This window comes from Hemiscyllium ocellatum, chromosome 22 (genome assembly GCF_020745735.1).
Source record: "Hemiscyllium ocellatum isolate sHemOce1 chromosome 22, sHemOce1.pat.X.cur, whole genome shotgun sequence".
Lineage (NCBI taxonomy): Eukaryota > Metazoa > Chordata > Chondrichthyes > Orectolobiformes > Hemiscylliidae > Hemiscyllium > Hemiscyllium ocellatum.
The window spans coordinates 15,382,626-15,410,617 of record NC_083422.1 but is presented as its reverse complement, the minus strand read 5'-3'; the positions used below and the strand labels follow the sequence as shown (position 1 = coordinate 15,410,617).

Below are 27,992 nucleotides of genomic sequence, written 5' to 3'. Positions count from 1 at the left end.
ATTGGGTTTCTGCTCAGCACACTTCTGCCTTTGGTAGAACCTATACCTATTCTGGAGCTGCCCAGCATGACTCCCATGAAACTCCTCCAGCTTGGAGCGAAAATCCCAACTTCTGGGCCACTTTCTCCAGATCAGATTTGTGGAACCAGCAGAATTTGCAACTTTTTTCTGCACATTAGGGATTCTATGATTCTGCATTCCAACCTGAGGGCCCTCTGCATTCATAATTCAACCACACAATTTTCATGGTCCAAAAAAAAACGGAGCAGTGATGAGAATTTCTTTTAGAAGTGAATTGCTGAAACATGTGACTATAATATGCAAGGAACAGAGTACTGAGCATAAAAATTACTCCGAGTTGAACTAAACACCAACTTTCATTAGGGAATAGTTTTGAACATGCAGGAGCTTCTGGTCTTTTACACACTGACTCTGGTCAACCAGCTTACATTACTTACTCTATAATGTATCATCCTATACAGTCATAATCAATTGCACAAAACAGGACTTCAACCCAAAAATAACACGCTCACACAGATAAATGCAAAAACTCTAGAGACTGTCCTGCAAATTCCATCAGCATTAATTCTGCTGGGTCTCTTAAGTTGTATAAACTCTCCCCTCCAATTCACTGACAACAATTTTAAGATTCTTCCAATTTACTCAATGACCTTGCCTTTATAGCCCCCAAAGCTGTACTCCTTCAATTCTAATCTTTTCAGATACCTGCTGTTAAATCACTCCAATAGCAGCTATCTTTCACTGACCAGCCAATTATCACTGCAATTCCCTCTTTAGACATTTCTGGCTCTCTGTTCTCATTTAGGAACCTCAAAGAAAGTCCATTGGGCAAGCTCCTAGTTTTCTGCATCATCATCTGATGGTTATTGGAAAATTTTATTTCATAACTCTCCTGTGAACTATCCACCACTGAGTCACTTCAAGAAAGTGAACAAGCTTTGACCGACAACTAAACCAGTTGCACAATCTCAGCTTAAACAGTTCCTTTTTTCAGGCCCTGTTCTAGAAAGATATTTGGATCAGTTTCTGCTCTTGGTGGCCACAATTGTTCCTTCTGTTCTCCTGAGCTAGATGGGTTCGTGCAATGCTCCATCTTTACAGGAATGGTGACATCGATGTGTTTTACTCAGGTAACTATTCTCCTCATACCACTTGAGCACGTAAGGGCAGATATCATAGCTAAGCCCAAGACCGTAAGACATTGGAGCAGAAATTAGGACTTTCAGCGCACTGAATGGCAGAGCAGACTCAATCATGACTGATACGTTTCTCAACCCCATTTTTCCACTTTCTCCCTGTAACCCTTGATGCCTAAGAACCAACCTCAGTCTTAAATATCCTCAATGACTTGGCCTTCACAGCCTTTTGTGGCAATGAATTCTGTAGATTCACCACTCTCTGACTGAAGAAGTTTCTCCTTATCTGCATTCTTAAAGCTCTTCCCTTTACTTTTAGGCTGTGTCCTTGGGTCCTAGTCTCCCCGACCAATGGAAACATCTTCCCAACATCCACTCTGTCCAGGCCATTCAATATTCTGTATGTTGCAATTAGATCTTGCCTCATCCTTCTAAACTCCAAGTATAAACACAGAGCCTTAAACGTACCTTATATGTTGAGCTTTACATTTTTGGGACCATGCTCGTGAATATCCTCTAAACATGCTCTAAGGCCAGTACATCATTCCTGGGATATGGGGACCAAAACTGCACACAATATTCCAAATATGGTCTGACCAGAGCCTTATAGAGCCTCAGAAGTACATCTCTACTTTTATATTCAAGTCCTCTCAAATGCCATCACTGCATTTGCCTTCCTAACTACCAACTCAACCTGCAAGTTTACCTTGAGAGAATCCTGGACTAGAACTCCCACATCTCTTTACATTTCAGACTTCTGAATTTTCTCACCATTTAGAAAACAGTCCATGCCTCTATTCTTTCTACCAAATTGCATAACCTCACACTTTCCCATGTTGTACTCCATCTGCCACATCTTTGCCCAGCCTCCTCAACTGTCCAAATCCTTCCATAGCCTCCTCAACATTACATGTCCCTCTAATTATCTTTGTATGGTCTGAAAACTTAGCCAGAATGCCCTCAGTTCCTTCATCTAAATCATTAATATATAGTGAAATGTTATGGTCCCAACACTGAGCTTGCAGAACACTTGTCACCAGCTGCCATCCTGAGAAGGACCCTTTTATCCCCACTTTACTTTCTGGCGCACAGCCAAGCTTCTATCCATGCTAGCACCTTGCATTTAACACCATGGACCCTTATCTTACTCGGTAGCCTCCTGTCCGACACCTTGTTAAATGCTTTCTTGAAGTCCAGGTAGATAATGTCCATTGGCTCTCCTTGGTCTAACCTGCTCATTACTTGCTCAAAGAATTCTAGCAAATTTGTCAGGCATGACCTCCACTTGATGAATCCATGTTGATTTTGCCCTATTTTACCATATACTTCCACGATTCAGAAATCTCATCCTTCACAATAGATTCCAGGATCTTACCCACAACCAAGTCTGTCTAATCAGTCTCGTCTTTTTTTGGTCTTTTGCCTTACTCCCATTTTAAACAGGGGTGTCACGTTAGCGATTTTCCAGTCCTGTGGAATCATTCCAGTTCCTAGCAATTCCTGAACGATCACCACTAACACCTCCACTACCTCTTCAGCTATCGCTCTTAGAACTCTGTGGTGTAGTCCATCTATCTGGCCCAGGTGATTTAACCACTTTCAGGCCATTCAGTTTTTATAGCACGTTCTCCTTGGTGATGGTCACCATACTCATCAGCTCTTTTCCCTCACTCTTGAATTTTTGGGATATTACTAGTGTCTTCCACCGTGAAGACTGACACAAAGTAATTATTCAGTTCCTCAGCATTTTCTTGTTTCCCAGTTTTGTCTCTCCAGCGTCATTTTCCAGCAGCCTATTGTCTACTTTTGCCCTTTACATCTCTTAAGAAACACTTGCAGTCTTCCTTTAAATTACTGGCTAGCTTACCCCCAGATTTAATCTTCGCCCTTCTTTTTTTGTTGCGATCTATTGGTCTTGGCAAGCTTCTCAATCCTCTGGCTTCCCAATGCCATTCATCACATTATATGCTTTCTCTTTTGCGTGAACCTGTGGTTGACTTAATGACCCACATGCACACTATACAACAGGGATTACTAGAAAGCAATAAGGAATGGAGCCACTTGTGATACTCTCAATGCAGCCCAGCATGCTTAAAACTTAGACTATTTCTCTAGTCTAAAAGCTGGCTATCTTGTCTGAGCAAATTAATACAACTGAATGGGATGCATTTACCCATTTAAATGCTTTAAAATATAGATCCCTCAATGTACTGCACAAAGAAAAAATGGATGTTGAACAGTACTGAAGGATAATGAGATGCCAGTATGGGACTGGGGTGGCCAAAGTTAAAATTCACATAACATCAGTTTATAGTCCAACAGCTTTAATTGGAAGTACTAGCTTTCAGAATGCTGCTTCATCACAGAATTTATAGCAAAAGATCACAGTGTCATACAATTAAAACGATATTCTGAACAAACCTAGATTACTGTTGAGTCTTTTATCTTTTAGACTGGATTGTAGGTTTCAGCTCATTAATATGTAAATCCCAAAACTTCTTTTAAATCACATGCTTGAGATAATTTAAGGTTTTACAACAAAAGGTGTAATCTTAGCTCAAACAATGCACTAAAGATGTGAGTTTAGTCTGTCTGTATCCCAATCTTGAGTCAAACTGGTTCTATTCCCAAAGTAAGCATTTATGATATGTTATATGGATTGACTGCCTGCAGTTTTGAGCAAAAACAGAATGTGTGAGCAAGTACAAATTCACACCACAGTCTTATTGTATTCACGTGGGGGAATGTGACACACAGAGCACGTGAGCCGGAGTGTGCTTGCATATGCACATGCTTGGTACAGTGTGTGCATGAGTGTGACGGAGTATAAGCCTGTGAGAGTTTGCGTGCATGGACGAGTATGGGGGTTGTATGGGATTATGTCGCGAGACAGCGTGTGTGTATGAGAGTCTGCGTGAGTGCGAAAGTATGTAAGAATGGGAGTGTGTCAGAGGGGAAGGGGGGGGGGGGGGGAAATAGTGTAGTGGGATCACCTGTAGTATGACGGGAACCCAAGGTCCCAGTTGAGGCCATCCTCATGGGTACCAAACTTGGCTATCACACATGAGGATGGCCTCAACTGGGACTTTGGGTTTATGCCGTAGAGTCATAGAGATGTACAGCTTGGAAACAGACCCTTCAGTCCAACTCGTCCATGCCAACCAGATATCCCAACCCAATCTAGTCCCACCTGCCAGCACCTGCCCATATCCCTCCAAACTCATCCTATTCGTATACCCATCCAAATGCGGTTGAAATGTTGCAATTGTACCAGCCTCCACCACACCCTCTGGCAGCTCATTCCATAACATACTACCCTCTGCGTGAAGAAGTTGCCCCTTAGGTCTCTTTTATATCTTTCCCCTCTCACCCTAAACCTGTGCCCTCTAGTTCTAGACTCCCCCACCCCAGGGAAAAGACTTTGCCTTTTTACCCTATCCATGCCTCTCATGATTTTGTAAACCTTTAAAAGGTCACCCCTCAGCCTCCGACACTCCAGGAAATACAGCCCTAGCCTATTCAGCCTCTCCATATAGCTCAAATCCTCCAACCCTGGCAACATCCTTGGAAATCTTTTCTGATCCCTTTCAAGTTTCACAACATCTTTCCATTAGGAAAGAGACCAAAATTGCATGCAATATTCCAACAGAGGCCTCACCAATGTCCTGTACAGCCGCAACATGACCTCCCAACTCCTGTACTCAATACTCTGACCAATAAAAGCAAGCATACCAAACGCCTTCTTCACTATCCTATCTATCTGAGACTCCACTTTCAAGGAGTTATGAACCTGCACTCCAAGGTCTCTTTGTTCAGCAACACTACCTGGGACGTTACCATTAAGTATCTAAGTCCTGCTAAGATTTGCTTTCCCAAAATGCAGCACTTCGCATTTATCTGAACTAAACTCCATCTGCCACTTCTCAGCCCATTGGCCCATCTGATCAAGATCCTGTTGTAATCTGAGGTAACCCTCTTCGGTGTCCACTACAACTCCAATTTTGGTGTCATCTGCAAACTTACTAACTGTACCTCTTATGCTCGCATCCAAATCATTTATGTAAATGACAAAAAGTAAAGGACCCAGCACCAATCCTTGTGGCACTCCACTGGTTACAGGCCTCCAGTCTGAAAAACAACCCTCCACCATCACCCTCTGTCTTCTACCTTTCATCCAGTTCTGTATCCAAATGGCTAGCTCCCCCTGTATTCCATGAGATCTAACCTTGCTAATCAGTCTCCCATGGGGTACCTTGTCGAACACCTTTCTGAAGTCCATATAGATCACATCCACTGCTCTGGCCTCATCAATCCTCTTTGTTACTTCTTCAAAAAGCTCAATAAACTTTGTGAGACATGATTTCCCACGCACAAAGACATGTTGACTAACCCTAATCAGTCCTTGCCTTTCTAAATACATGTACATCCTGTTCCTCAAGATTCTCTCCAACAACTTGCCCACCACCAAGGTCAGGCTCACCGGTCTATAGTTCCCTGGTTTGTCTTTACTGCCCTTCTTAAACAGTGGCACCACGTTTGCCAACCTCCAGTCTTTCAGCACCTCACCTGTGACTATCGATGATACAAATATCTCGGCAAGAGGCCCAGCAATCACTTCTCTAGCTTCCCACAGAGCTCTCGGGTACACCTGATCAGGTCCTGGGGATTTATCCACCTTTACCTGTTTCAAGACATCCAGCACTTCCTCCTCTGTAATCTGGACATTTTTCAAGATGCTGAGTCTGTTTCCCTTGAGTCTGTATCTTCCATACCCTTTGCCACAGTAAATACTGATGCAAAATATTCATTTAGTATCTCCCCTATTTTCTGCAGTTCCACACAAAGGCCGCCTTGTTGATCACACTACAGGTGACCCCACTACACTATACACACACATACACACTCTTATATATACACACACAGCCTCTCACAGGCTTATACTCGTCATACTCACACACACACTAACAAACACTGTCTCATGTGCACTCTCACAAACTCTCGCTCGCTCTCCCTCACACACATTCAAAAGTCTATGGGGTGAATTTGCATTTGCAGATACATTCTACTCTTGCTCATGATGCACACAACCCACAGGCAGTCAATCCATTTAACATTTTATAAATTCCTACTTTGGAAATAGAACAAATTTGACTCAAAATTGGAATACAGGCAGACTCTAACCTCACGCCTTTAATATTATGCCTGAGCTGAGATGTCACTTTTTTTATATATGAAACCTTAAGTTCTTTTGAGAATGTGACTTAAAAGTAGTTCTGGGATTTACATATTTACCTGCATCCCATTCTAAAAGATGAAAAACTTAACAGCAATCTAGGTTTGTTCAAAAATCATTTTAAGTGCATGATACTGATCTTTTGTTATAAATTCTGCATCTAATGATCATGCCCCCCACTAGTTACCTGGAAGAAGCAGTGTTCCAAAGCTGGTACTTCCAAATAAACATGTTGGACTGTAACCTGGTGTTGTGTGATTTTAAAGTTAGTATTGAAACAAATAGAAGAAATGAAAGATTTTCTTCAAAATTAGCATTTTTAAAAGTATGGGGGGTTTTGTCTGCCCAAGTCATCTGGCTCCGCCCCAATACATATTGTGTATTTGAGTCAATATGCATGTGGAGACTTCCACCCAATACTATCACAGAAGAATGAGAGAGAACAACAACAAAAAAAAGATGAAACACGGGCGTAGTCTGGTGTCCAGACAGGAATTCAAGCAAAAGGTAATTGAAGGTTATACTGGGACAAATAGGGTGGAATTTAACACTTAGCACAGACACAAGCTTATAAATATATTCTTTTGTAATTTACTTTGCGATGATTTGTCTCAATTGCAGTTTGGTTTGAGGAAATAATAGATACAAGAATTTTAATGTGTAGTTCAGCTTTTTTTAACATTCAAATTGCACAATATGTTATACATCACAATTTTAATAATTATCATTTGAGACAAAGCTTCAGATTCATACCTTATGTCATATTTCAAAATATCCTATCAACCCAATATACTAATCTCCAGATGTTGTTAAAATCTTTTGTAAAAAGGTAATAAAACTTGACAATTTATTATTGTTGAACATGAAAATATATTGGATAGAGAGTCCTTCAATGACCAATTACCAGGAAATCCATTGCTCCTATCACATGCACAACAAGGCCAATGAACTAGATTAGGAGCAGGAGATGTGGGGACAAGAGGAATGTGAAGGAACCTGAAGTGTAAAACCAAATCGGTTCTCACTGGCTGGAAATACTTCCATGCCTAAACGAAAAGGTTGCAGGTACAAGGTACAATTCAGAAACATTGAATACAATTCAGGTTGCCACATTGCTTCTGCAGAGGGGGCTACACTGGCAGAGGTGATGCCTATCCTGCTTATGCAGGTGGACAGAGTTCCAATAGCACTATTAATGGAACAGAGTCACTAACCAACATTTACTCCTCCATCCATATTACCACGCAGGTTAAGAGGCCATTTATCTCATTGCTGTTTCAGGGATTTGTTATGTGTAAATCTGTTGTGACATTGCTCAGCATTTTAATAAGGAGTTCACCATTGGCCATGAAATGCGCCATGAAATGCAATATAAAATGCAAACAAGTTCCTTCTTTCAGTTCACAATTTATTCATTTCCAAGGGATTAATTAATATTCTATATTTTTCCTTTATTCTCACTTCCTCTTTTGTAATTCTAATGTCATCTTTTATGTCATTTTGCACTGCTACTTCCTGAAGGGCAGCTAGAGATGGGCTATATATGCAACCAACATTTGCATCTCATGAATGTGTTAAAGATTGAAACCCTCTATTTACATGCAAGTGAAACTTTTAACACTCCCACTCGCAGCAACCTCACAGCGCCAGGGACCCGGGTTCGATTCCAGCCTTGGGCAACTGTGTGGAATTTGCATATTCTTCCGGTGTCTGCGTGGGTTTCTTCCGGGTGCTCTGGTTTCCTCCCACAGCCCAAAGATGTGCAGGTCAGGTGAACTGGCCATGCTAAATTGCCCATGGTGTTAGGTACACTAGTCAGAGGGAAATGGGTCTGGGGAGGTTAATTTTCGGAGGGTTGGTGTGGAGTTGTTGGGCCGAAGGGCCTGTTTCCACACTGTGCGGAATCTAATCTAATCTAATGAGTTTGGAATGGCAAATTATCACTGGCATGTAATTTTTGGGTAAATCCAGTTCATCAGATTCATTCAAGATAATAATGAGTTGAAGTTTGCTTCTTGGTTGCATTACAGTCTCACCTGCAACTTTAGAAATCCTCTGTTTTGAGGATCTCCTCAATCCCCAAGCACCCTTCTCCCAAATCCCTCCCTAAACACCCCTATCTTGCAATTAGATACTTTTTTTGAACTCTTTCTTGAACAGTCCAAGTAGTTATTGTTCTCTCCAGTAAGCCATTCCAAAGGCTCTGCTCCATATTCTGCCAACATCTTTTTACTGTCAGCAATAAATTTACCTATAGGTACACAAAACCCACACTGTTTGCCTTCTGTATGTTTAATGTAAGACTCGAAATAAGCAGTTTACTATTGCTTTTATATAGATATGTTACTTGCAGTTCATAACAGCAATATGTACCATTATCTCAAAAAAGTACAAGTCTCGCTTTCAGCATCAAAACAGAATATACAATCCAATGAATGAGCTTTGAATTAGAGTTCAAAATGAATTGGAGCTGAAAAATGTGTGACCTCAGTGTATGGAATTTAAACACTTCTTACTGAAGCCGCCAAATTACCATCTTGCAGTTACCTTCATTAGTCCCTGCCAGTCCATGAGGAATTCTGTTTACACTGAGGATATATCCATCCTCAGTCACCACATCATACTCTTCACTTGGGTATCCATGGTAGGAGATAAGCTGAGGCTGGGAAAGCACAAAGTACAATTAGTCACCTTCTTTTAAAAATTGGAAAGTAAAAACAAGGAAGTGAAAATAAAAAGACAATGAGTAGGTCAGACCATTATGAAAGCTGTAATACCCAGAATAATTAACGGAAATAGATCAGTCAAGAATCGATGAAAAACCAGAGGGCTCATGCTCCAAAAAATCAAATATTGTTAGAATTATTGGACTTGCAATGATTTTGAGCAAAACTTTATTCAAAACTACTAGCAGCTTGTATCTAAATGAATGGAACCACTATATGTAAAGAAAAGTACCTCTCTTGATATCTGTATTACCGTTAAACCATCATACTAAAAGTGCTGATTCCACTCAAATGAACCCACAGATCTGTAACTTAATTCAACATCAAATGCCAAGACTTGGTCAGTGATGGGTATCTCCATTGATGGGAATCTATTTTTGCCCCTACTTTATCCCGTTAGCACTCAAATCCTGAGGGAGCCACTGCCACGTCAAGACTGAGCTGTCTTCACAATCTCCCCTGGTACTGTATAGCATCTTTGTACGTTTCTATGCGATACAAGTGTCACGACTGTAACAAAGTCAGCCAGGTGGACCTCAGAATAGGAGTTATCTGATTGGGGCTGTTAATTTGGCTTCTGTGGAGTTATTTCAAAAAGCATTCCAAGAGTTCATACAACTGCCCTGTTGTACTCTTTCTGTATTGGCTGACTTGCTGTAGTCATGTGATCTCAACCTCTGCTGTAAACACCTTAATGCGCAGTGTGTGGCAGATATTAAATGCTTAAAGCATGGAACATGATGCCACAGAGGTGCAACTGAAAATGGAGAGCTTAAGTTGAAGAGATAGCTACTGAAAGAAATAGCAAAGTCATAAAAAAGTCTGCAACTGGGTGGATAAAAATGGCTGTGCATTTTTACTCCTGCCCTCAGGGAGCCAACATTGAATGAATGATATTTGTTCAGCAGAGCTCAAGGGGATATCAGCAAGTGACAGCACTGATAGGGTTCAGTTGAATCTTATGAGTGTGCACAAATAGGATTGTCTTGGGTACTCTCATAACAAAATCCAACTGCTAAGGGGACAGAAATTTGCTCAAGAATTTATTGCCAATCTCAGATGTTCCCATAGGAATCAATGCTAAAACTTGACTTAGCTTCTGTTCTGCATCTTTAACAAAAAAAATTAAAACATTATGCCTGTGCCACAAATCCCCACATTGGTAAATCAAACAAAATATTTTAAAATTAACTAAAAATGTAATATTTTACAACACTAAGATTGACCACACTCCGTCTCATGGCAAAAGTTGAGTGGACTCCCAGGATTATCTGCATTGACTGATGTCTTTCAAGAGGGCAGTAAGCACCCATGGGCAGAACCAGAAGCAAAAGGAAATCGAAGCCTGGAGCCTAAAGGTAAGAAACAAGACGCGAGAATGGTTGCTGCATTCCAAGGCAAGGCAATGTTAAGCAGTGCAACGTTAAATGAGGACTCCCTTTACTATGACGTCAATGACGAAGTCACGTTCCAGTGTAACTCCAGTAAGACAGACTTGGGCAATTCTAATGCAGCACGATCCAACTAGTTGCATTCAAATGAAGAGACAATGAAGATGAATAAATGACAGGTGGAGATGAAGCCAGAGAGCGAAAACAGCAGGTGGGCAGACAAAGGAATGAATAATAGTGAGTCAAAAAGTGTGGTGCTAGAAAAGTACAGCTGGTCGGGCAGAATCCGAGGAGCAGGACAGTCGACATTTTGAGCAGAAGCTCTTCATCAGGCATGTTTCCACATTCCTGATGAAGAGTTTATGCTCAAAAGATCTACTCTCCTGCTCCTCAGATGCTGCCCAACTAGCTGTGCTTTGCCAGCACCACACCATTTGACTGAATTCCAGCAACTGCAGTCCTCACTTTCTCCTAATGAATAATGGTGAGCCTGAGAGGGAGTAAAGATACTAAATCAGATTCTTCATGGGTGAAAACGGGTTAGCTGTGGTAATGATAGCCCATGTAAATGACAAGGCCTAGTGCATAGGGGTTAGGGAAGGACATGGAAGGTGGTGCTCAGGCCCTAAAATTATTGAACTTTATGTCTAGTCCAAAAGACTGCAAGATTTCCAAGAAGAAAATGAGATGCTCTCCTTCCAGCTTACACTGAGCTTCACTGGAGCACTGCAGCAAGACTAACAGAGATGTTGAAGCTAGAAGGAGAAAGTAAGGACAGCAGATGCTGGAGATCAAAGTGTGGCACTGGAAAAGCACAGCAGATCAGGCAGCATCCGAAGCGCAGAAGAATCAAAGTTTCAGGCATAAGCCCTTCATCAGTGATGAAAAAGATGTTGGCCAAGGAACACGGTGTTGAAATGGTAGGCAACTGGAAATTCGAGTCACTTTTGCAGTCAGAATGTAGGTGTTCCACTATGTAAAGGAGAACGTATTGTCAGCAGTGTCTACAGTAGACTAGATTGAATGAAGTGTAGGTACAACGACTACTTCACCTGAAAGGTGGTTAAGGATAGTGAGGAGGGAGGAAGTAAACAAATAGGTGTTGTACCTTCTGCAATTGCTTGGGAAGGTGCAGCAGAAGAGGAGCGGACCAGCATGTTTCAGAGGGAACAGTCCTGTGGAGGGTTGACAAGGGCGGAGAGGTGAATGTGTATCTGGTGGTGGCATCCCATTGGGAGTGACATAAATGGCAGTTTGTGGATACTGGTTGGGCAAAAAAATGAGCATATAGATTTGAATGGTGCTGGAAAAGCACAGCAGTTCAGGCAGCATCCGAGGAGCAAAGAATCGAAGTTTCAGGCAAAAGCCCTTCATCAGGAAAACTGTATTCCTGATGAAGGGCTTTTACCCGAAATGTTGACTTTCCTGCTCCTCGGATGCTGCCTGAACTGCTGTGCTTTTCCAACACCACTCTAATCTAGACTCTGGTTTCCAGCATCTGCAGTCATTTTTTTTTAACCTAGTAAATGGACGATTGGGAAACCCTATCAGTTCTGTGGACAGTGGATGACAAACAATGGGGGCAGAAAAGTGGGAGATAGATTGGACTTGACTGAGGGCCCTGACAACCACAGGGGTTGGGAAATCCTTGGTTGAGGTAAAACATACTGCCAGACCTGCTGAGCATGTCCAATTATTTCTGTTTTTAATTCAGATATCCAGCATCCACAGTTCTTTGTTTTTGCTTGTGAATTCTCTAATCAATACCTGCTTGGGAACAATATAGTACCAATACATCCCCAACCAGCCTTTTGAAAGTATCTTTCTCAAGCTGTTTTTAATTGCTCCTAGTTCTCCAAAATAAAGCTCATTACTTCACTTGTAGAGATATCTGGATGTGAATTGCAAGCAAGAGAAGCAGATGTACACACTCAACATGTTTCAAGTTGATTCCTCCCTATAACGAATGCTGAAGAATCAAGAAATGCGAAATCTTTCAGATTCGATTTAAAAACAGCTAGAAAAACTCTTTAGAAGTCATTTACCCTACAGCGACAATCAATATGGAAGATTAGCACTTTACTCTAAACGATGCAACAGGATGCAATTCTCCGAGTACTGCAAAAAGAAATGATGAAAGATGACCTAAAACCATCAAAGTCACAACTGTGGTTGTAAGGGAGCGCTGGGCATACAGAGATGAACAGATAGCACAAATAGTGTCTTGTACAAAGGAAATAGAGTTAGTTATCACAATCCCTACAAGGTGATGAGGGGAAATCTGGAAGTACATTCATGCAAATCACCAGGAATTGTGTATAGTCTAAGGAATGCGAGTAAAGTGCTACATTGGCCAAGCATTAGCAATGAGATTAAGGACACAACCAGGCATTGCAGTGCAGTGCTTGGAACAAATACCAGGCTTAGCATACTCAAACCATTTGTGACACATAACACCCCAAATAAATCATAGATGAAGCTTAGAATAGACTTCTTCACACTCGTAAGAACTTGTTGACTACTACTCTGACCAGTGGGATTGTAGAATGCCTGAAAGCACACTTCAGTCATTACTGCATTCATGGATGGTGATAGCCAACAACAGACCTCAATCCACAAGCAAATAATTCAGCTGCTTTATAAGGTTTGGGAAATTCAACATCTCACATCATTTTCACATTATCCGCAGTCAAATGGAAAGACTGAGGCAGCAATGATCATCATCAAAGGGATCAGAAACAAAAAATAAATCAAGCAAATCCAGAACAGGTTTGTGTAAGACAATTCGAGTGAAGAAACACACCTACTGAGGAAATGAAAAGTAGTTCAATTCAAAGATCAACGTCATGCTGAATATAAACTACTCTTCCAACAGCAAAAAAAACTACTGAAGCCAAAAATACTAAGTTTGAATGACAAAAACAATGTGAAACAACGGAGTCAAATTTTGATTTGATAAAACTGCTAAGTCATTGCCAGAGCCAAGTACCAGAAAACCAGTCACAGTGCAAATGTACAACGCTCTCAATAAAAGTCAGCCCATGTGACAACTTCAGGCCTATGTGGAATAGTTGTTATTTTGATTCAACGTAGTTAACAAGTGATGGTAGCCACAGATTCTATATACAAGCAGATCATGAAGAAGTGATCTGAGTCTAGATTCTGAATCTAATGGCCATTCGGTCTTCTATGCAGGTGGTGCAGATCACGAAGAAGTGATCTCATCACCTGCACAGAAGACAGAATGGCCATTAGATTTAGAATTCCATTGCGCTCCAGCAATAGAAATGGATCAACAACAACACTGACCACAGCAACAATGCTGTTACAAGAATGGCACAAATCAGAGAAGGAATGAGTAGATACCAGAGGAACAGTCAATAACAATGCGCCTGTGTATCATTAGGAGACCAGCACAATTTAAAGACTATGTATGCAATGCATGTGAGGAAACAGATGCAAGTTGAACTGAAAGTGACCACACTTTGGTTGACAAATGACGATTTTCATGGTCATCATGGACATTGCTAACTTGAGCAATGTGAAGCAGGAAATTATAGCGTATGCAAGTTTTAGAAGATTTTTCTGAAGAAAGAGGGCGTGATTGGAGAAATGCAATTGCACTCAGAGTGCTGGTTAGCCTGTGTTCATCATTTGACCTCGATCTTCACCAAGTGCCTTTGTGTGCTGTCTGTGGGAGCCATTAAACACACGTTACTGAAAAATACTCCTGTTTATGTTCTCTCTAAATTATTTTTCAAGAATATAAATAAGTGAGAACATTGTATAGTTCAGTGAGCCCTGGTTAGCAGCTTCTTCAGTTTGTGATAGCTGGTCAATGTACCCCTGGGTGAGAGAAGGCAAACCTCAGCCAGGAATACCTGTTTGGATCACAAAACATGAACCCTTTTGGAAATAGGTGTAGAGAATGCGTACAGAACCCAGAAGTACAAGGTTCAGCTTTGATGCCCTCTGCAGTTTGATGAACAATTGGCAATAAAATCTGAATCAACAGGATTTACAGGGTTGAGGCATACCCTGTGGAACTTCTTCTAGTTCCTAACTCTGCCTTCTTCCCCAGTAGTCTAAGGTTGTCCATCTTCCTCTGCTTCAACTAATTATTCAATTATTTCTACCTTGATTATGGCAAAGAATTCCAATCCAATAGAAGAACATCTCTGCTAACCTCTCCTGCTGAGTAACAATTTTAATCTGAAGCCAACTCATTGGGGACTGTGCGATTGACATATATATTGTTTATCTATTTACCCTGTCCTTTATATCAAAAGATATTTCTAACAAAACCGTAGCTCCAATGGAATCCTGCCCTGCAAGAAAACTGAAGATGAGATAACTGGGGGAAACAAGTGCAATATCAGAATTTCTGGAATAACTTTTCCTTCACCTTATAATGTACATACGATATGTACATGACACCACATATAACTTTACAAGTACTTTGAAAAAGTTTCAAAGCCATGCATTTCCACAGAAAGTAGAAATGAAATACATTTTTTAAGTATCAGTATTATGTATTAATGTTGAGCAATCTTGTTGGAAATTTATTGTCACCTAAATTAGCAACTTACAATATTCATAAATGCTTCAGGGTCCACCTTCAACTGATGTGGGGTTACCAGAATCTTTTTGCACACACACTCATCTTTCATTAGAAACAACAGCGCAAAAAACAGAAGGCTCATCTTTGATCTGCAAAAAAAAGTATACAAAATTGAGTTATTTATCAAAACCAAACAAATACTTTACATTGTGGTGAAAGTGAAGCCACTCAGATAAATCACCAATGGTCACACTGTAGGGAACCAGATGTTATTGTTGTGGTTCTGTTCGCCAAGCTGGGAGTTTTTGTTGCAAACGTTTCGTCCCCTTTCTAGGTGACATCCTCAGTGCTTGGGAGCCTCCTGTGAAGCGCTTCTGTGCTGATTCCTCCGGCATTTATAGTGGTGTGTCTCTGCCGCTTCCGGTTGTCAGTTGCTGTCCACTGCAGTGGCCGATATATTGGGTCTAGGTTGATGTGTTTGTTGATAGAATTTGTGGATGAATGTCATGCCTCTAGGAATTCCTTGGCTGTTCTCTGTTTGGCTTGCCCTATAATAATGGTGTTGTCCCAATCGAATTCATGTTGTTTGTCATCTGAGTGTGTGGCTACTAAGGAGAGCTGGTTGTGTCATTTCGTGGCTAGTTGGTGTTCATGGATGCAGGTTGTTAGCTGTCTTCCTGTTTGTCCTATGTAGTGTTTTGTGCAGTCCTTGCATGGGATTTTGTACATTACATTGGTTTTGCTCATGCTGGGTATCAGGTCCTTTGTCCTGGTGAGTTGTTGTCTGAGCATGGCTGTTGCTTTGTGTGCTGTTATGAGTCCTAGTGGTCGCAGTAGTCTGGCTGTCGGTTCAGAAATGCTCCTGTTGTGTGTTGCGGCCCTTTTGAATAATGTCCTGATGCAACTTCGTTTGTGTGTGTTGGGATGGTTGCTTTCATAGTTCAGGACTTGGTCTGTGTGTGTGGCTTTCCTGTATACCTTCGTGTTGACATTATTCAAAAGGGCCACAACACACTGCAGCACACCAGAACTACAAAAAGGAGGAGGAAGAACACCTATACAAGGTATTCACCAAAAACAGATACCCGAAAACTTCATCAACAGATGCCCAAGGGAAAGACAACGGAACGAGGACATGCCGCAACCCAAAGGACTGGCCACACTACCATACATCAGCAGCATTTCTGAACTGACAGCCAGACTTCACAGGAGGCACCCAAGCACTGAGGATGTCACCTAGAAAGGGGACGAAACGTTTGCAACAAAAACTCTCAGCTCGGCGAACAGAACCACAACAACGAGCACCCGAGCTACAAATCTTCTCACAAACTTTGAACCAGATGGTTATTAAAAGATCAAGTTTATACTATATATGCAAAATTAGGCAAAATGAAATTCTAAAATCATTAATTCACTATCTGAAGGGGTGGTGGAAGCAGATTTAGCCATAACTCCACAGGGAAAAAAAAATCCAGGCTATGGAGGAAAGAACAAGGGAGTAGGAGTAAACGGACAAAATCTTTCAAAGAGTCAGCACAGGAAAAATTGGCCAAATGGCGTCATTCTATGGTGTACGACAATGATAATAAGCAACATTTAATTTTCCAATTCGCTAACAGTTAAAACACTATATTGACAATTGGATGATATTTGAGATTACTTCTTTCAAGCAAGACAAACTCTATGGACAATTAAAAAGACATTAATCCTGCAACAGGTGACAGCTGCAGAATCAATGCAATCTTTTGAAAGTTATAATGTAAAAATAATGTTGATTTTCTTAAAATGTACTGTACAAAACAACTGTAAACATAAATAAGCTTTGTAAGAAAAATTAACTGCTGCTAACAGCTTGAATTCCAGTAGTATTTTGTACAAAAACAAGCAGCAGTAAAATGTGGAGATGTATATAATAATGCTAATTAAAATTCCTGCAAGTGAAATAATAGGAGATATATCTTAGCAAACATCACGATTGACATTTGGGTGATATTTTGTCACTAAACAACAACTACAAGCAGGAGCTATAAAGAAAGGTAACATATAACTTAATAAAATATATCAAACTTAGTTACAACATACTTGATGCGAAACTCGAATGATCCCCAATCTGAATATGGCCAAGGCAGAAAAAAAATCAACTTTGTTTATCTGAAAAGGAAGGAAACATTCTAAATAGAAAACAATAAGAAAGAAAGCAAAACAAAAAGATTAGGGAACTTAGTTTAAGAGACAAGGTCATTTTCTTGCCAGTGAGAACCTCTACTAATCACTACAAAATAGGCATCTGTTCTCGAAATATCAACTCTATCTACAACTCTAAACATTTACATAAATTTTAACATTTGTCCTCCTTTTGTATTCCTCTAAAAAGGTTGTCTCACTGCTATTTATAGATAAACACCTGACAGTTAACTCATCTATTATCTTCACATCAAATTATGGAAACAAATGTTAGCACTCTGAGCAACAATTTTTACAAATAATATATCAAGCTCTGATAAGTTAAATACCACTTGGCATAAACTTGCTATCACGCTGCTATCATTTGTATTAGCTTACGAGTTTACAAACATTGAGAAATAAAGCAGCAATCTGACTCAAACTACTTGCGCCTCTGAAGGGTAAACCATCAACACACTAGTTGTACTGAATGGAGCGATTCCTCATTCTACCTTTTATACAACACCCATCACATAAAAGAGGAAGAACTGTTACCCTTGGCGCCAACTACAGCTTCCAACAGACTGCCAGGGGAATAGCAATGAATTGTGTTAACCACACCAAATGATCCTAGTGTGACCAGAAGTCAAAACAAATTGGGTCCACTGCCAAGGAATGTCCAAAGCGGATAACAGCTTCTTCTTAAAATAGAGTTTTGATGATCAACCATGTGATGGCAATGTAATGGAATTGCTCAATTAAAGGGGAAAAGAAATGACATGCTAAATTTCTTAGCTCAGATTACTGTTTTTAAACACCACTAATATTTAGTGGTGTCCATGAGAACTAAGTTGACTGTGAATAGAGACAGTTAAAAATCACAACACCAGTTTATAGTCCAACAGATTTATTTGAAAGCACTAGCTTTCAAAGCATTGCTCCTTCATCAGGTAGCTACCTGAAGGAGCAGTGCTCTGAAAGCTCGAGCTTCCAAATAAACCTACTGGAGTATAACCTGGTGTCGTGTGATTTTTAACTTTGTCCACCCCAGTCCAACACCAACTTCTCCACATTGTGAACAGAGAGACCGATTTCATACAGGCTGGAAACATTGAAGGTTATAAGAAACCACTTGAAATTTGAATTGTGGTACACGCAAACAAAATAAATTATACAGCAAATCATACAATACCATACTGCTGTAACAGTTAAAATGAATCTTCAGTCATTCCTTAAATGGGTCCCTGGAAATGCAGCAGGCATAGGAGATTGGGCCCTCGTACAAGTTCTGGTTGTTTCATTGAATAAATTCCTGATATAAACTTGCCGATTTTACTTTCATTCAAAAAAGGCAAAAAACAAGTGGAGAATGTGTAATCACATAACCTCTTGCGTAGAGAAGCAAGTCTGTCTTTTAGCAAATCTAATCAGTTATCAACAGTTGAAGCTCAAGTTATTTTCTCCATTCACTGAAATCTTCTTCAGTCTTTTTCAGCATTATCTGGTTTTGAGAATTCACATTGCTCCACTATTTCTGCAACACTAACAGTGCACGTCTGTTCGACAACCTCAACATACACTTTTACCCCAGTTTCATCAATTTGTTGATTAGGTGGGTTGAAGGGGCATCATTAACCATTTCCAGATGATGTACAGCAAACTTTGTTTTAATCAGTATGTTATGAACTGGCATTTCCAATAAACTGCAAAAATTATATGCCCCAAATACTGGAAATTTACTGTATTGTTGCAACCTTTGTGATGTCTGAGTAGTTAGTTGCGGGTGTGCGTGAAAAGGTTGTCTGCTAAGTTTCACTTAAGGCAAAGTTGCATTATTTACAAGATAAATTACTTACATAATAAACTATAACAGTGATGTGTATACTCCCTGCATTAAGTTCCAATTACATTGGACCTCGGTCAACCAGCATACTTCTGGTCTCATAAGTGCATTTGGTTTACATCCTAAAGCAAACACCGTAAATCAGAGTGGAGACAGATGTTCACAGGTAAAGGGACGGCTGGAAAATGGGAAGCCTTCAGAAATGAGATAACGAGGATCCAGAGAAAGTATATTCCTGCTAGGGTGAAAGGAAAGGCTGGTAGGTATAGGGAATGCTGGATGACTGAAAAAAATTGAGGGTTTGGTTAAGAAAAAGAAGGAAGCATACATAAGGTATAGACAGGATAGATCAAGTGAATCCTTAGAAAAATATACTCCTACTGCTTTTATACTCAAGAGGGAAATCAGGAGAGCAAAAAGGGGACATGAGATAGCTTTGGCAAATTGAGTTATGGAAAATCCGAAGGGTTTTTACAAATATGTTAAGGACAAAAGGGTAACTAGAGAGAGAACAGGGCCCCTCAAAGATCAGCAAGGCGGCCGTTGTGTGGAGCAGCAGAAAATGGGGGAGATACTAAACGAGTATTTTGCATCAGTATTTACTGTGAAAAAGGATATGGAAGATATAGAATGTAGGGAAATAGATGGCAACATCTTGAAAAATGTCCATATTACAGAGGAGGAAGCGTTGGATGTCTTGAAACGCGTAAAGGTGGATAAATCTCCAGGACCCGATGAGGTGTACCTTAGAACTCTGTGGGAAGCTAGAGAAGTTATTGCTGGGCCTCTTGCTGAGATATTTGTATCATCGATAATCACAGATGGGGTGCCAGAAGGCTGAGGTTGGCTAACGTGGTGCCACTGTTTAATAAGGGAGTTGTTGGGAGGGAACCTTGAGGGACAGGATATACATGTATTTGGAAAGGCAAGGACCGATTAGGGATAGTCAACATGGCTTTGTGCATGGGAAATCATGTCTCACAAACTTGATTCATGTTTTTGAAGTAACAAAGAGAATTGATGAAGGCAGAGCAGTAGATGTGATCTATATGGACTTCAGGAAGGCGTTCGACAAGGTTCTCCATGGGAGACTGATTAGCAAGGTTAAATCTCATGGAATACAGGGAGAACTAGCCATTTGGATACAGAATTGGCTCAAAGGTAGAAAACAGAGGGTGGTGGTGGAGGGTTGTTTTTCAGACTGGAGGCCTGTGACCAGTGGAGTGCCACAAAGGATCAGTGCTGGGTCCTTTACTTTTTGTCATTTACATAAACGATTTGGATGCGAGCATAAGAGGTACAATTAGTAAGTTTGCAGATGACACCAAAATTGGAGGTGTAGTGGACACCGAAGAGGGTTACCTCAGATTACAACGGGATCTTGACCAGATGAGCCAATGGGCTGAGAAGTGGCAGATGGAGTTTAGTTCAGATAAATGGGAGGTGCTACATTTTGGGAAAGCAAATCTTAGCAGGACTTATACACTTAATGGTAAGGTCCCAGGGAGTGTTGCTGAACAAAGCGACCTTGGAGTGCAGGTTCATAGCTCCTTGAAAGTGGAGTCACAGGTAGGTAGGATAGTGTAGGCGGCGTTTGGTATGCTTTCCTTTATTGGTCAGAGTATTGAGTACAGGAGTTGGGAGGTCATGTTGCGGCTGTACAGGACATTGGTTAGGCCACTGTTGGAATATTGCGTGCAATTCTGTTCTCCTTTCTATCAGAAAGATGTTGTGAAACTTGAAAGGGTTCAGAAAAGATTTCCAAGGATGTTGCCAGGGTTGGAGGATTTGAGCTATAGGGAGAGGCTGAACAGGCTGGGGCTGTTTCCCTGGAGCGGAAGAGGCTCGGGTGACCTTTTGGAGGTTTACAAAATGATGGATAGGGTAAATAGACAAAGTCTTTTCCCTGGGGTCAGCGAGTCCAGAACTAAAGGGCATAGGTTTAGGGTGAGTGGGGAAAGATATAAAACAGACATAAAGAGCAACCTTTTCCACAGTGGGTGGTACGTTATGGAATATGCTGCCAGAAGGTGTGGAGGAGGCTGGTACAATTGCTCCACTGCTCTCGTCATCCAAGGTTCCTTTATCTTACCACTCCTTGCCTGTCTCAGAGGGACATATTTATTCATCACTTGCAACAACTGTTCCTTAAACAGTCTCCACATGTCTATAGTGCCTTTACCATGGAACAATTGCTCCCAATCCATGCTTCCTAACTCATGTCTAATCGCATCATAGTTTCCTCTTCGCCAATTAAATATCCTCCCATTTTGCCTAATCCTCTCCTTCTCCGTAGCTATGTAGGACGTGAGGCAGTTGTGGTCACTATCACCAAAATGCTTTCCCACTACAAGATCTGATAACTGCCCCGGCTCATTTCCGAGCACGAAGTCTAGAATGGCCTCTCCCCTCATCGGCCTGTCAACGTACTGAGTTAGGAAACCTTCCTGAACACACCTTACAAAAACAGCTCCATTCAAATCTTCTGCTCAAAGGAGGTTCCAATCAGTATTGGGAAAGTTAAAGTCACCCATTATAACAACCCTACTACGTCCACACTTTTCCAAAATCTGCCGACCTATGCTTTCTTCCATCTCCCTGCTGCTACTGGGGGGCCTGTAGTAAACCCCTAAAGAGGTGACTGCTCCCTTGCTGTTCCTAATTTCCGCCCATACTGACTTGGTAGGCAGATCTTCCTCGACAATGGAAGCTTCTGTAGCTGTGATACCCTCTCTGATTAGTAGTGCTACACCCCCTCCTCTTTTTCCCCCACTCCCTACTCTTTTTAAATGCTCTAAACCTGGAACATCTAGCAACCATTCCTGCCCCTGAGAAACCCATGTCTCTGTCATGGCCACAACATCATAGCACCAGGTACTGATCCATGCTCTAAGTTCGTCACTTTTATTCCTGATACTCCTTGCGTTAAAGCAAACACATTTTAACTGATACCTTGGTTCCTTGCCAGGAAAATCCTTCCCTCTAGCTGGTCTACCTCTTGCTATTGCCTCATCTGCATCAACTCTCACCTCCAGTATACAGCTCAGGTACTCACCCCCCCGCCACATTAGTTTAAACCCTCTCGAACTACTCGAGCAAACCTTCCACCCAGGACATTGGTCCCCTTCCAGTTCAGATGCAACCTGTCCTTCTTGTACAGGTCTCACCTTCCCCAGAAGGCATCCCAATTATCTACATATCTGAAGCCCTCCCTCCTACACCAGCTGCGCAGCCAGGTATTAAGCTGCACCCGCTCCCTCTTCCTCGCCTTGCTATCTCGTGGCACTGGTAGTAAACTAGAGAACACTACTCTGTTTGTCCTGCTTTGCAGCTTCCATCCTAACTCCCTGAAATCACTTTTTATATTTTCGATCCTTTTCCTGGCTATATCATTAGTGCCAATATGTAACAAGATTTCTGGCTGTTCGCCCTCCCCTTTTAGAACCTTATACACCTGATCGGAGACGTCCCGAACCCTGGCACCAGGGAGGCAACATACCTTCCGGGAATCCCGACCACACAATCTCTTGTCAATTCCCCAAACTATCGAGTCCCCTACCACGAGTACTTTTCTATTCCGCCCCCTTCCCTTCTTTGCCACAGTGTCAGGCTCAGTGCCAGAGAACTGACTGCTATGGCTTTCCTCTGGCAGGTCATTTCCCCCCCCACCTCCCCCAGCAGTATCCAAAACGGTATACTTATTGCTGAGGGGAATGTCCACAGGGGATCTCTGCACTGTCTGACTGCCCCCTTTCCTCCCCCTAACTGTAACCCATTTATCCTTGTTCTGAGCCTTAGGAGTGACCAACTCCCGGTAACTTACCCCCTCAGCCCCCCAAATGATCTGTAGTTCATCCAGCTCCAGCTCCAATTCCCTAACACGGTTTTCAAGGAGCTGGAGTTGGGTGCACTTCCCACAGATGTAGCCAGAGGAGACATGTGCCATGTCTTCCACCTGCCACATTCTGCAGGAGCAGCAAGCAACTGCCCTAGCATATAATGACCATATAATTCATTAAGAACCTGCTGTTCCAAAGAAGACCAAAACCTCATGTCTCTGTTCCCATGGGCGATCGTTCTCTCTCCCTCCAGGGCCTGGAATAAAGATGTAGGAGGTAAAACTACATTATGTCTCTGAGCATTTTGCTTCAACTGATACGGGGATAGGGAAACAGGATGACAACACCTTTAATGTCTGAGAAGAGGTCACTTTTTTTTAAAAAAAAATAAAACTTGAATGTGACTTGAAAGTAGCTCTGGGATTTACACATTAACGAATCGAAACTTGCAACCCCATTCTAAGTGATTAAAGAATTAACAGCAATCTAGGTTTGTTCAATACATCACATCAGTTGTATGACACTGATCTTTTACTACAAATTCTGTGTCTTGCGATACTGCCCCACTAGCTACCTGATGAAGGAACAGTGTTCCAAAAGCTTGTACTTTCAAATCAACCTGCTGGGTTATAATCTGGTGTTGTGAGATTTTTAAATTAGTTACAAACAAGAAGGATGAGTAATGCTTCTACTGGATGCCTCCCTAGCCTGGGGAAAGTGACCTGGGAAGTCCTCCAGTTCCAGAAAATGTCTGCATGCTTTCCAGTTGAAGCATTAATTCACTATCAAAAGTTCCAGTTATTAGAAAACGAATTGGCAGAATGTCTGATAATGCAGTTTTCTACACCTTACTGAACTAAAAATCTATTATCAGACTCAGATTTAAAATGAATTAACTCAGCAACGATTGTCATTTCTGAAAATGTTCCAAATTTCCATCACCCTTTCTGTGTAGAAGCTTCACCCCAATTTGTAGGTTACCTTTTAGTCCTAGGCTTACCATAAATTTTGCAAAGACAACAATGCAATAAACTTTGGTCTTGTCAGTAACACTTTGCTTTGCTTTAAATATACCATGTATCTTTGTGTCACTGACAATCTTGGATATGTAGCTCTCTAACCTGAAAACTAGGTCCTCACCAAGTACAATAAACTGTTGAGACACCAATACACATCCCTTGAACACCACCTGACATGCTGTTAGTGAGAAAGGAGGGGGAGGAGAACAGCTCGCTGAAAAAATGTGAGCAACCACATCAATTGTGACTTGGACAGTACTCTGCAATACTCAGTTCAATGTCATGTTAGAATATAATCTGCTTTGAGATAAAACTGTTTGCATTTCTCAACAAGTTTTATTCTTGATCAACAGATGGGAGAAATACCTGCAAGGCAGAGTATTTCAACTGCAAAAGCAATCGTAAATCTGGAATAAGTCTTCACAAACCCCACAACAAATCAATATTAGGCAACACGAACAAGACCAATTCCATATATCTTATGCTAACTGCATCCAGAACTTTTCAGAACTAATTCAGACCTTTCTCAACAGCAAAAGAAACATGAACATTTCTCAGAAACGTGATGTTCCAAACTTATTTATACAAAATATTCAAATGGTCTAACATGTTTTATAACAAATAATCTAGAGAAATAATCTAGATGCAGTAATAAAAAACACACAAACAGCATAATTTGGAACAAATTGCAAAGACATAATTAAGCAAAATATGGCATCAAAACCATTCCAACAAATCCAAACGCAACATTACATGTTTAAGAATTTACATCTTACTTAAAACAAACATCACATGTGCTGTAGTTTGCTTGCCAGATTGTGAACAGAAAATGAATCCTAGAACTCCGAGTGATAAGAGTCATACAGCACTGAAGCAGACCCTTTGGTCCAATTTGCTCACACTGACCAGACATCCCAATCTGACCTAGTGGTGGAGGCGTATACAATAGCAACATTTAAGAGGTACCTTGAGAGTCATAGTCACAGATATGTACAGCATGGAAACAGACCCTTCGGTCCAACCAGTCTATGCCGACCAGATATCCCAACCCAATCTAGTCCCACCTGCCAGCACCCAACCCATATCCCTTCAAACCCTTCCTCGTCATATACCCATCCAAATGCCTTTTAAATGTTGCAGTTGAACCAGCCTCCGCCAGAGATATATCAATATGCAGGAAACAGAGGGAAATGGAACACACAGATGCAAAAGGTGTTTAACTAGAAAGGCATTGTAGATCAGTGCAGTCTTGGCATGCTGTGCTGTTCTTTGTAAATTGTGGATAGATTTAACTCGACAAACCACTCAAAGTGTCAAGCTGTCCAGAGGTTTTCTATCAGGACAGTACGGGGTTTATTTTATTTAATAAGTTTGTGGTTGAGTGATTTTGTTCTTTATAACATTGTAAGAACCATTATAAGGGGAGAACAGCATATATACCTCACAGAGCAATTACAATGTTGGTTTAATGGCACTTCTGATCAGGTATTATTCAACTACAGTCTGTATGACCTAGAGTGTACATTATGGCCCAGAGGACAATGCCCCAGCTGGTGGCAAGCTGTGATTCAGGATCACTCTACGTTTTAGGAGGGTTGATTTTGATTCAAGGTCATTTTCTTAATTTCAAAAAATATACTTTATTCATAAAAATATTTTGATGATCTGTACAATTGGTCATGCCATACATACGCAAACATTCCATTTCTTTACATACAGAAATCGAGTAATCATTCGTATACACAGGTCTGTATGTTTACCATTCATATTTAGCTGAGGCATCAGTGGAGCCCACTTACTGTGTGGGCCCCTGTTCTTTGGCAGGCAGACGTTACACAGTGGTCTTTCCCCACCGTGCCTCTGCGGCAGCTGCCACAAGCTTCAGCACACCCCTCAACACGTAGTCCTGGACCTTGGAACGTGCCAGTCCGCAACAGGGTCAGCTCCTTCAGCTGGAAGATCAACAAGTTTCAGACAGACCAAAGAGCGTCTTTGACCGAGTTTGGGGAGGGGGGGTGACGGGGGGGGGGGTGAATCAGGCCCCTGTAGTTTGGGATGTGGGGAACAGGGGGGTGAATCAGGCCCCTGTAGTTTGGGGGGGGGGGGGGGAAGGGAACGGGGGGGGAGTGAATCAGGCCCCTGTAGCTTGGGATGTGGGGAACAGGGGGGTGAATCAGGCCCCTGTAGTTTAAGGGGGGGGGGACAACAGGGTGAATCAGGCCCCTGTAGTTTAAGGGGGGGGGGACAACAGGGTGAATCAGGCCCCTGTAGTTTGGGGGGGACGGGACGGGGGGTGAATCAGGCCCCTGTAGTTTGGGGATGAGGTGTGGGGTGGGATGGGGGAGGGGGTAGGCGAGGGCCTGTCCCCCCCCAATCAGGCTGAAGGAATGGAGGGGTGGGTTTGCTCGGCCCCGTTCCCATGGCCCGTGGTAACCACCTGCCGGCCCTCCCACCGCCACTGCCTGAAGCCCAGGTTTACCTGTCTCACCTTCCCCGCCCCCCGCGGCCTCAGCACGGGGTGGGGGGGAGGGACCTTCAGTCCACCCGCAGAGCCGTCTCCAATCACACTTACCGTTACCGGCTGCTGCCTCCTGGAGCCGAGCGGGGCGGCTGTGCGAACAGACACACACACGCTCGCGGCCAACGGATAAACGGCCGCCGCCTCAGACTGGAACAGGCAGCGCGCGCGCCCGCTCCACCCATTACACGCTCGATCCCGCGTCATCGCTGCGGCCTGACCAATCAGTGATCGGCATCCTCTATCCCCGTCACAGTCGGCACCTGGCTCGTGCTCAGTTCCTGTCAAACCCAGGCAACCCATCCATTCCAGAGTGTACACAAGGAACTGATGCTGTTATATACAGAGGGGCTCCTGTGTCCATCCAATAATAGACATAGGACACTGTCAATCCCATAATATTCAATGGACACAGTGTACAAAACCATAAGGATAGGAGCGGAAGTAAGGCCATTTGGCCCACTCCACCATTTAATCATGGCTGATGGGCATTTCGACTCCACTTACCCACCCTCTCCCTGTATCCCTTAATTCCATGCGAGATCAAAAATTTATCAATCTCTACCTTGAAGACATTTAACGTCCCGCCTCCACTGCACACTGAGGCAGTGAATTCTACAGACCCACCACTCTCTGGCTGAAGAAATGTCTCCTCATTTCTGTTCTAAACTGACCTCCTCTAATTCTAAGGCTGTGCCCACAGGTCGTAGTCCCCCTGCCTAAAAGAAACAACTTCCCAGCATCCATCCTTTCTAAACCATGTATTATCTTGTAAGTTTCTATTAGATCTCCCCTCAATCTTGTAAAATCTAATGAATACAATCCCAAGATCCTCAGCCGATCATCGTATGTTAGGCCTACCATTCCAGGGACCATCCGTGTGAATCTCCACTGGACACGCTCCATCACCAGTATGTCCTTCCTGGGGTGTGGGCCCAAAAACATCCCATAATATACACAGGCTTGCGCATCCATCCCATAATACATATGGTGGGTGGTGTTTCAATAGCTATCACATTACATACACAGGACATTTGGGTCCATTTCATTATACACAGAGAGTCCCTGTATCCATCCCATAATATATGCAGGGCATGTGGTGTGTTTGTATGTCTATCCCTTAATAAACCTAATATTCTGTGTGTGTCCACTCATAAAATGCTAACAGCTGTGTGTGTGTGTGTGTGTTGTGTTTGTTGGTTCCGTAATATACAAATGGATCTGATTGTATGTATTCCATTATACAGTATATGTGTGTGTGTTTCCATCCCATAATATGCACAGGACTCTTTTTGTGTGCATCCTATTATATCCATATTCAGAAAGGAAGGGGCAGTTGCAACATTGATCAAGGAATTGATTATAGCAGTGAATCAAAGAATCTCTACAGTGTGGAAACAGGCCATTTGGTCCAACAAGTCCATATCAACCCTTTGAAGAGTAACACACCCAGACCTATTCCCCTATCCTGTTTTATCCCTGACTAATGCACCTACCCTACACATCCCAGAACACTATGGCCAATTCACCTAATCTGCACAT

General features: G+C 42.0%; 1 protein-coding gene across 6 annotated transcripts in view; it reads right to left on the bottom strand.

The window, feature by feature from the left end:
• Positions 1-27,992, bottom strand: part of lipf (lipase, gastric) — a 61,232-nt gene that overhangs the window by 15,933 nt on the left and 17,307 nt on the right. For 3 of the 6 annotated variants that reach the window (XM_060841879.1, XM_060841883.1, XM_060841884.1), the window contains 3 exons: positions 17,151-17,219; positions 15,097-15,217; positions 8,938-9,052 (listed from right to left, as the gene is read on the bottom strand). In XM_060841879.1, coding sequence (XP_060697862.1) covers positions 8,938-9,052; positions 15,097-15,210 — 229 coding nt within the window. In that variant the 5' untranslated portion in view covers positions 15,211-15,217; positions 17,151-17,219. Of the gene's footprint in view, positions 1-8,937; positions 9,053-15,096; positions 15,218-17,150; positions 17,220-25,692; positions 25,885-26,504; positions 26,635-27,992 lie in introns of those variants that run through there. The other 3 variants (XM_060841882.1, XM_060841885.1, XM_060841880.1) reach the window with 3 other exon arrangements.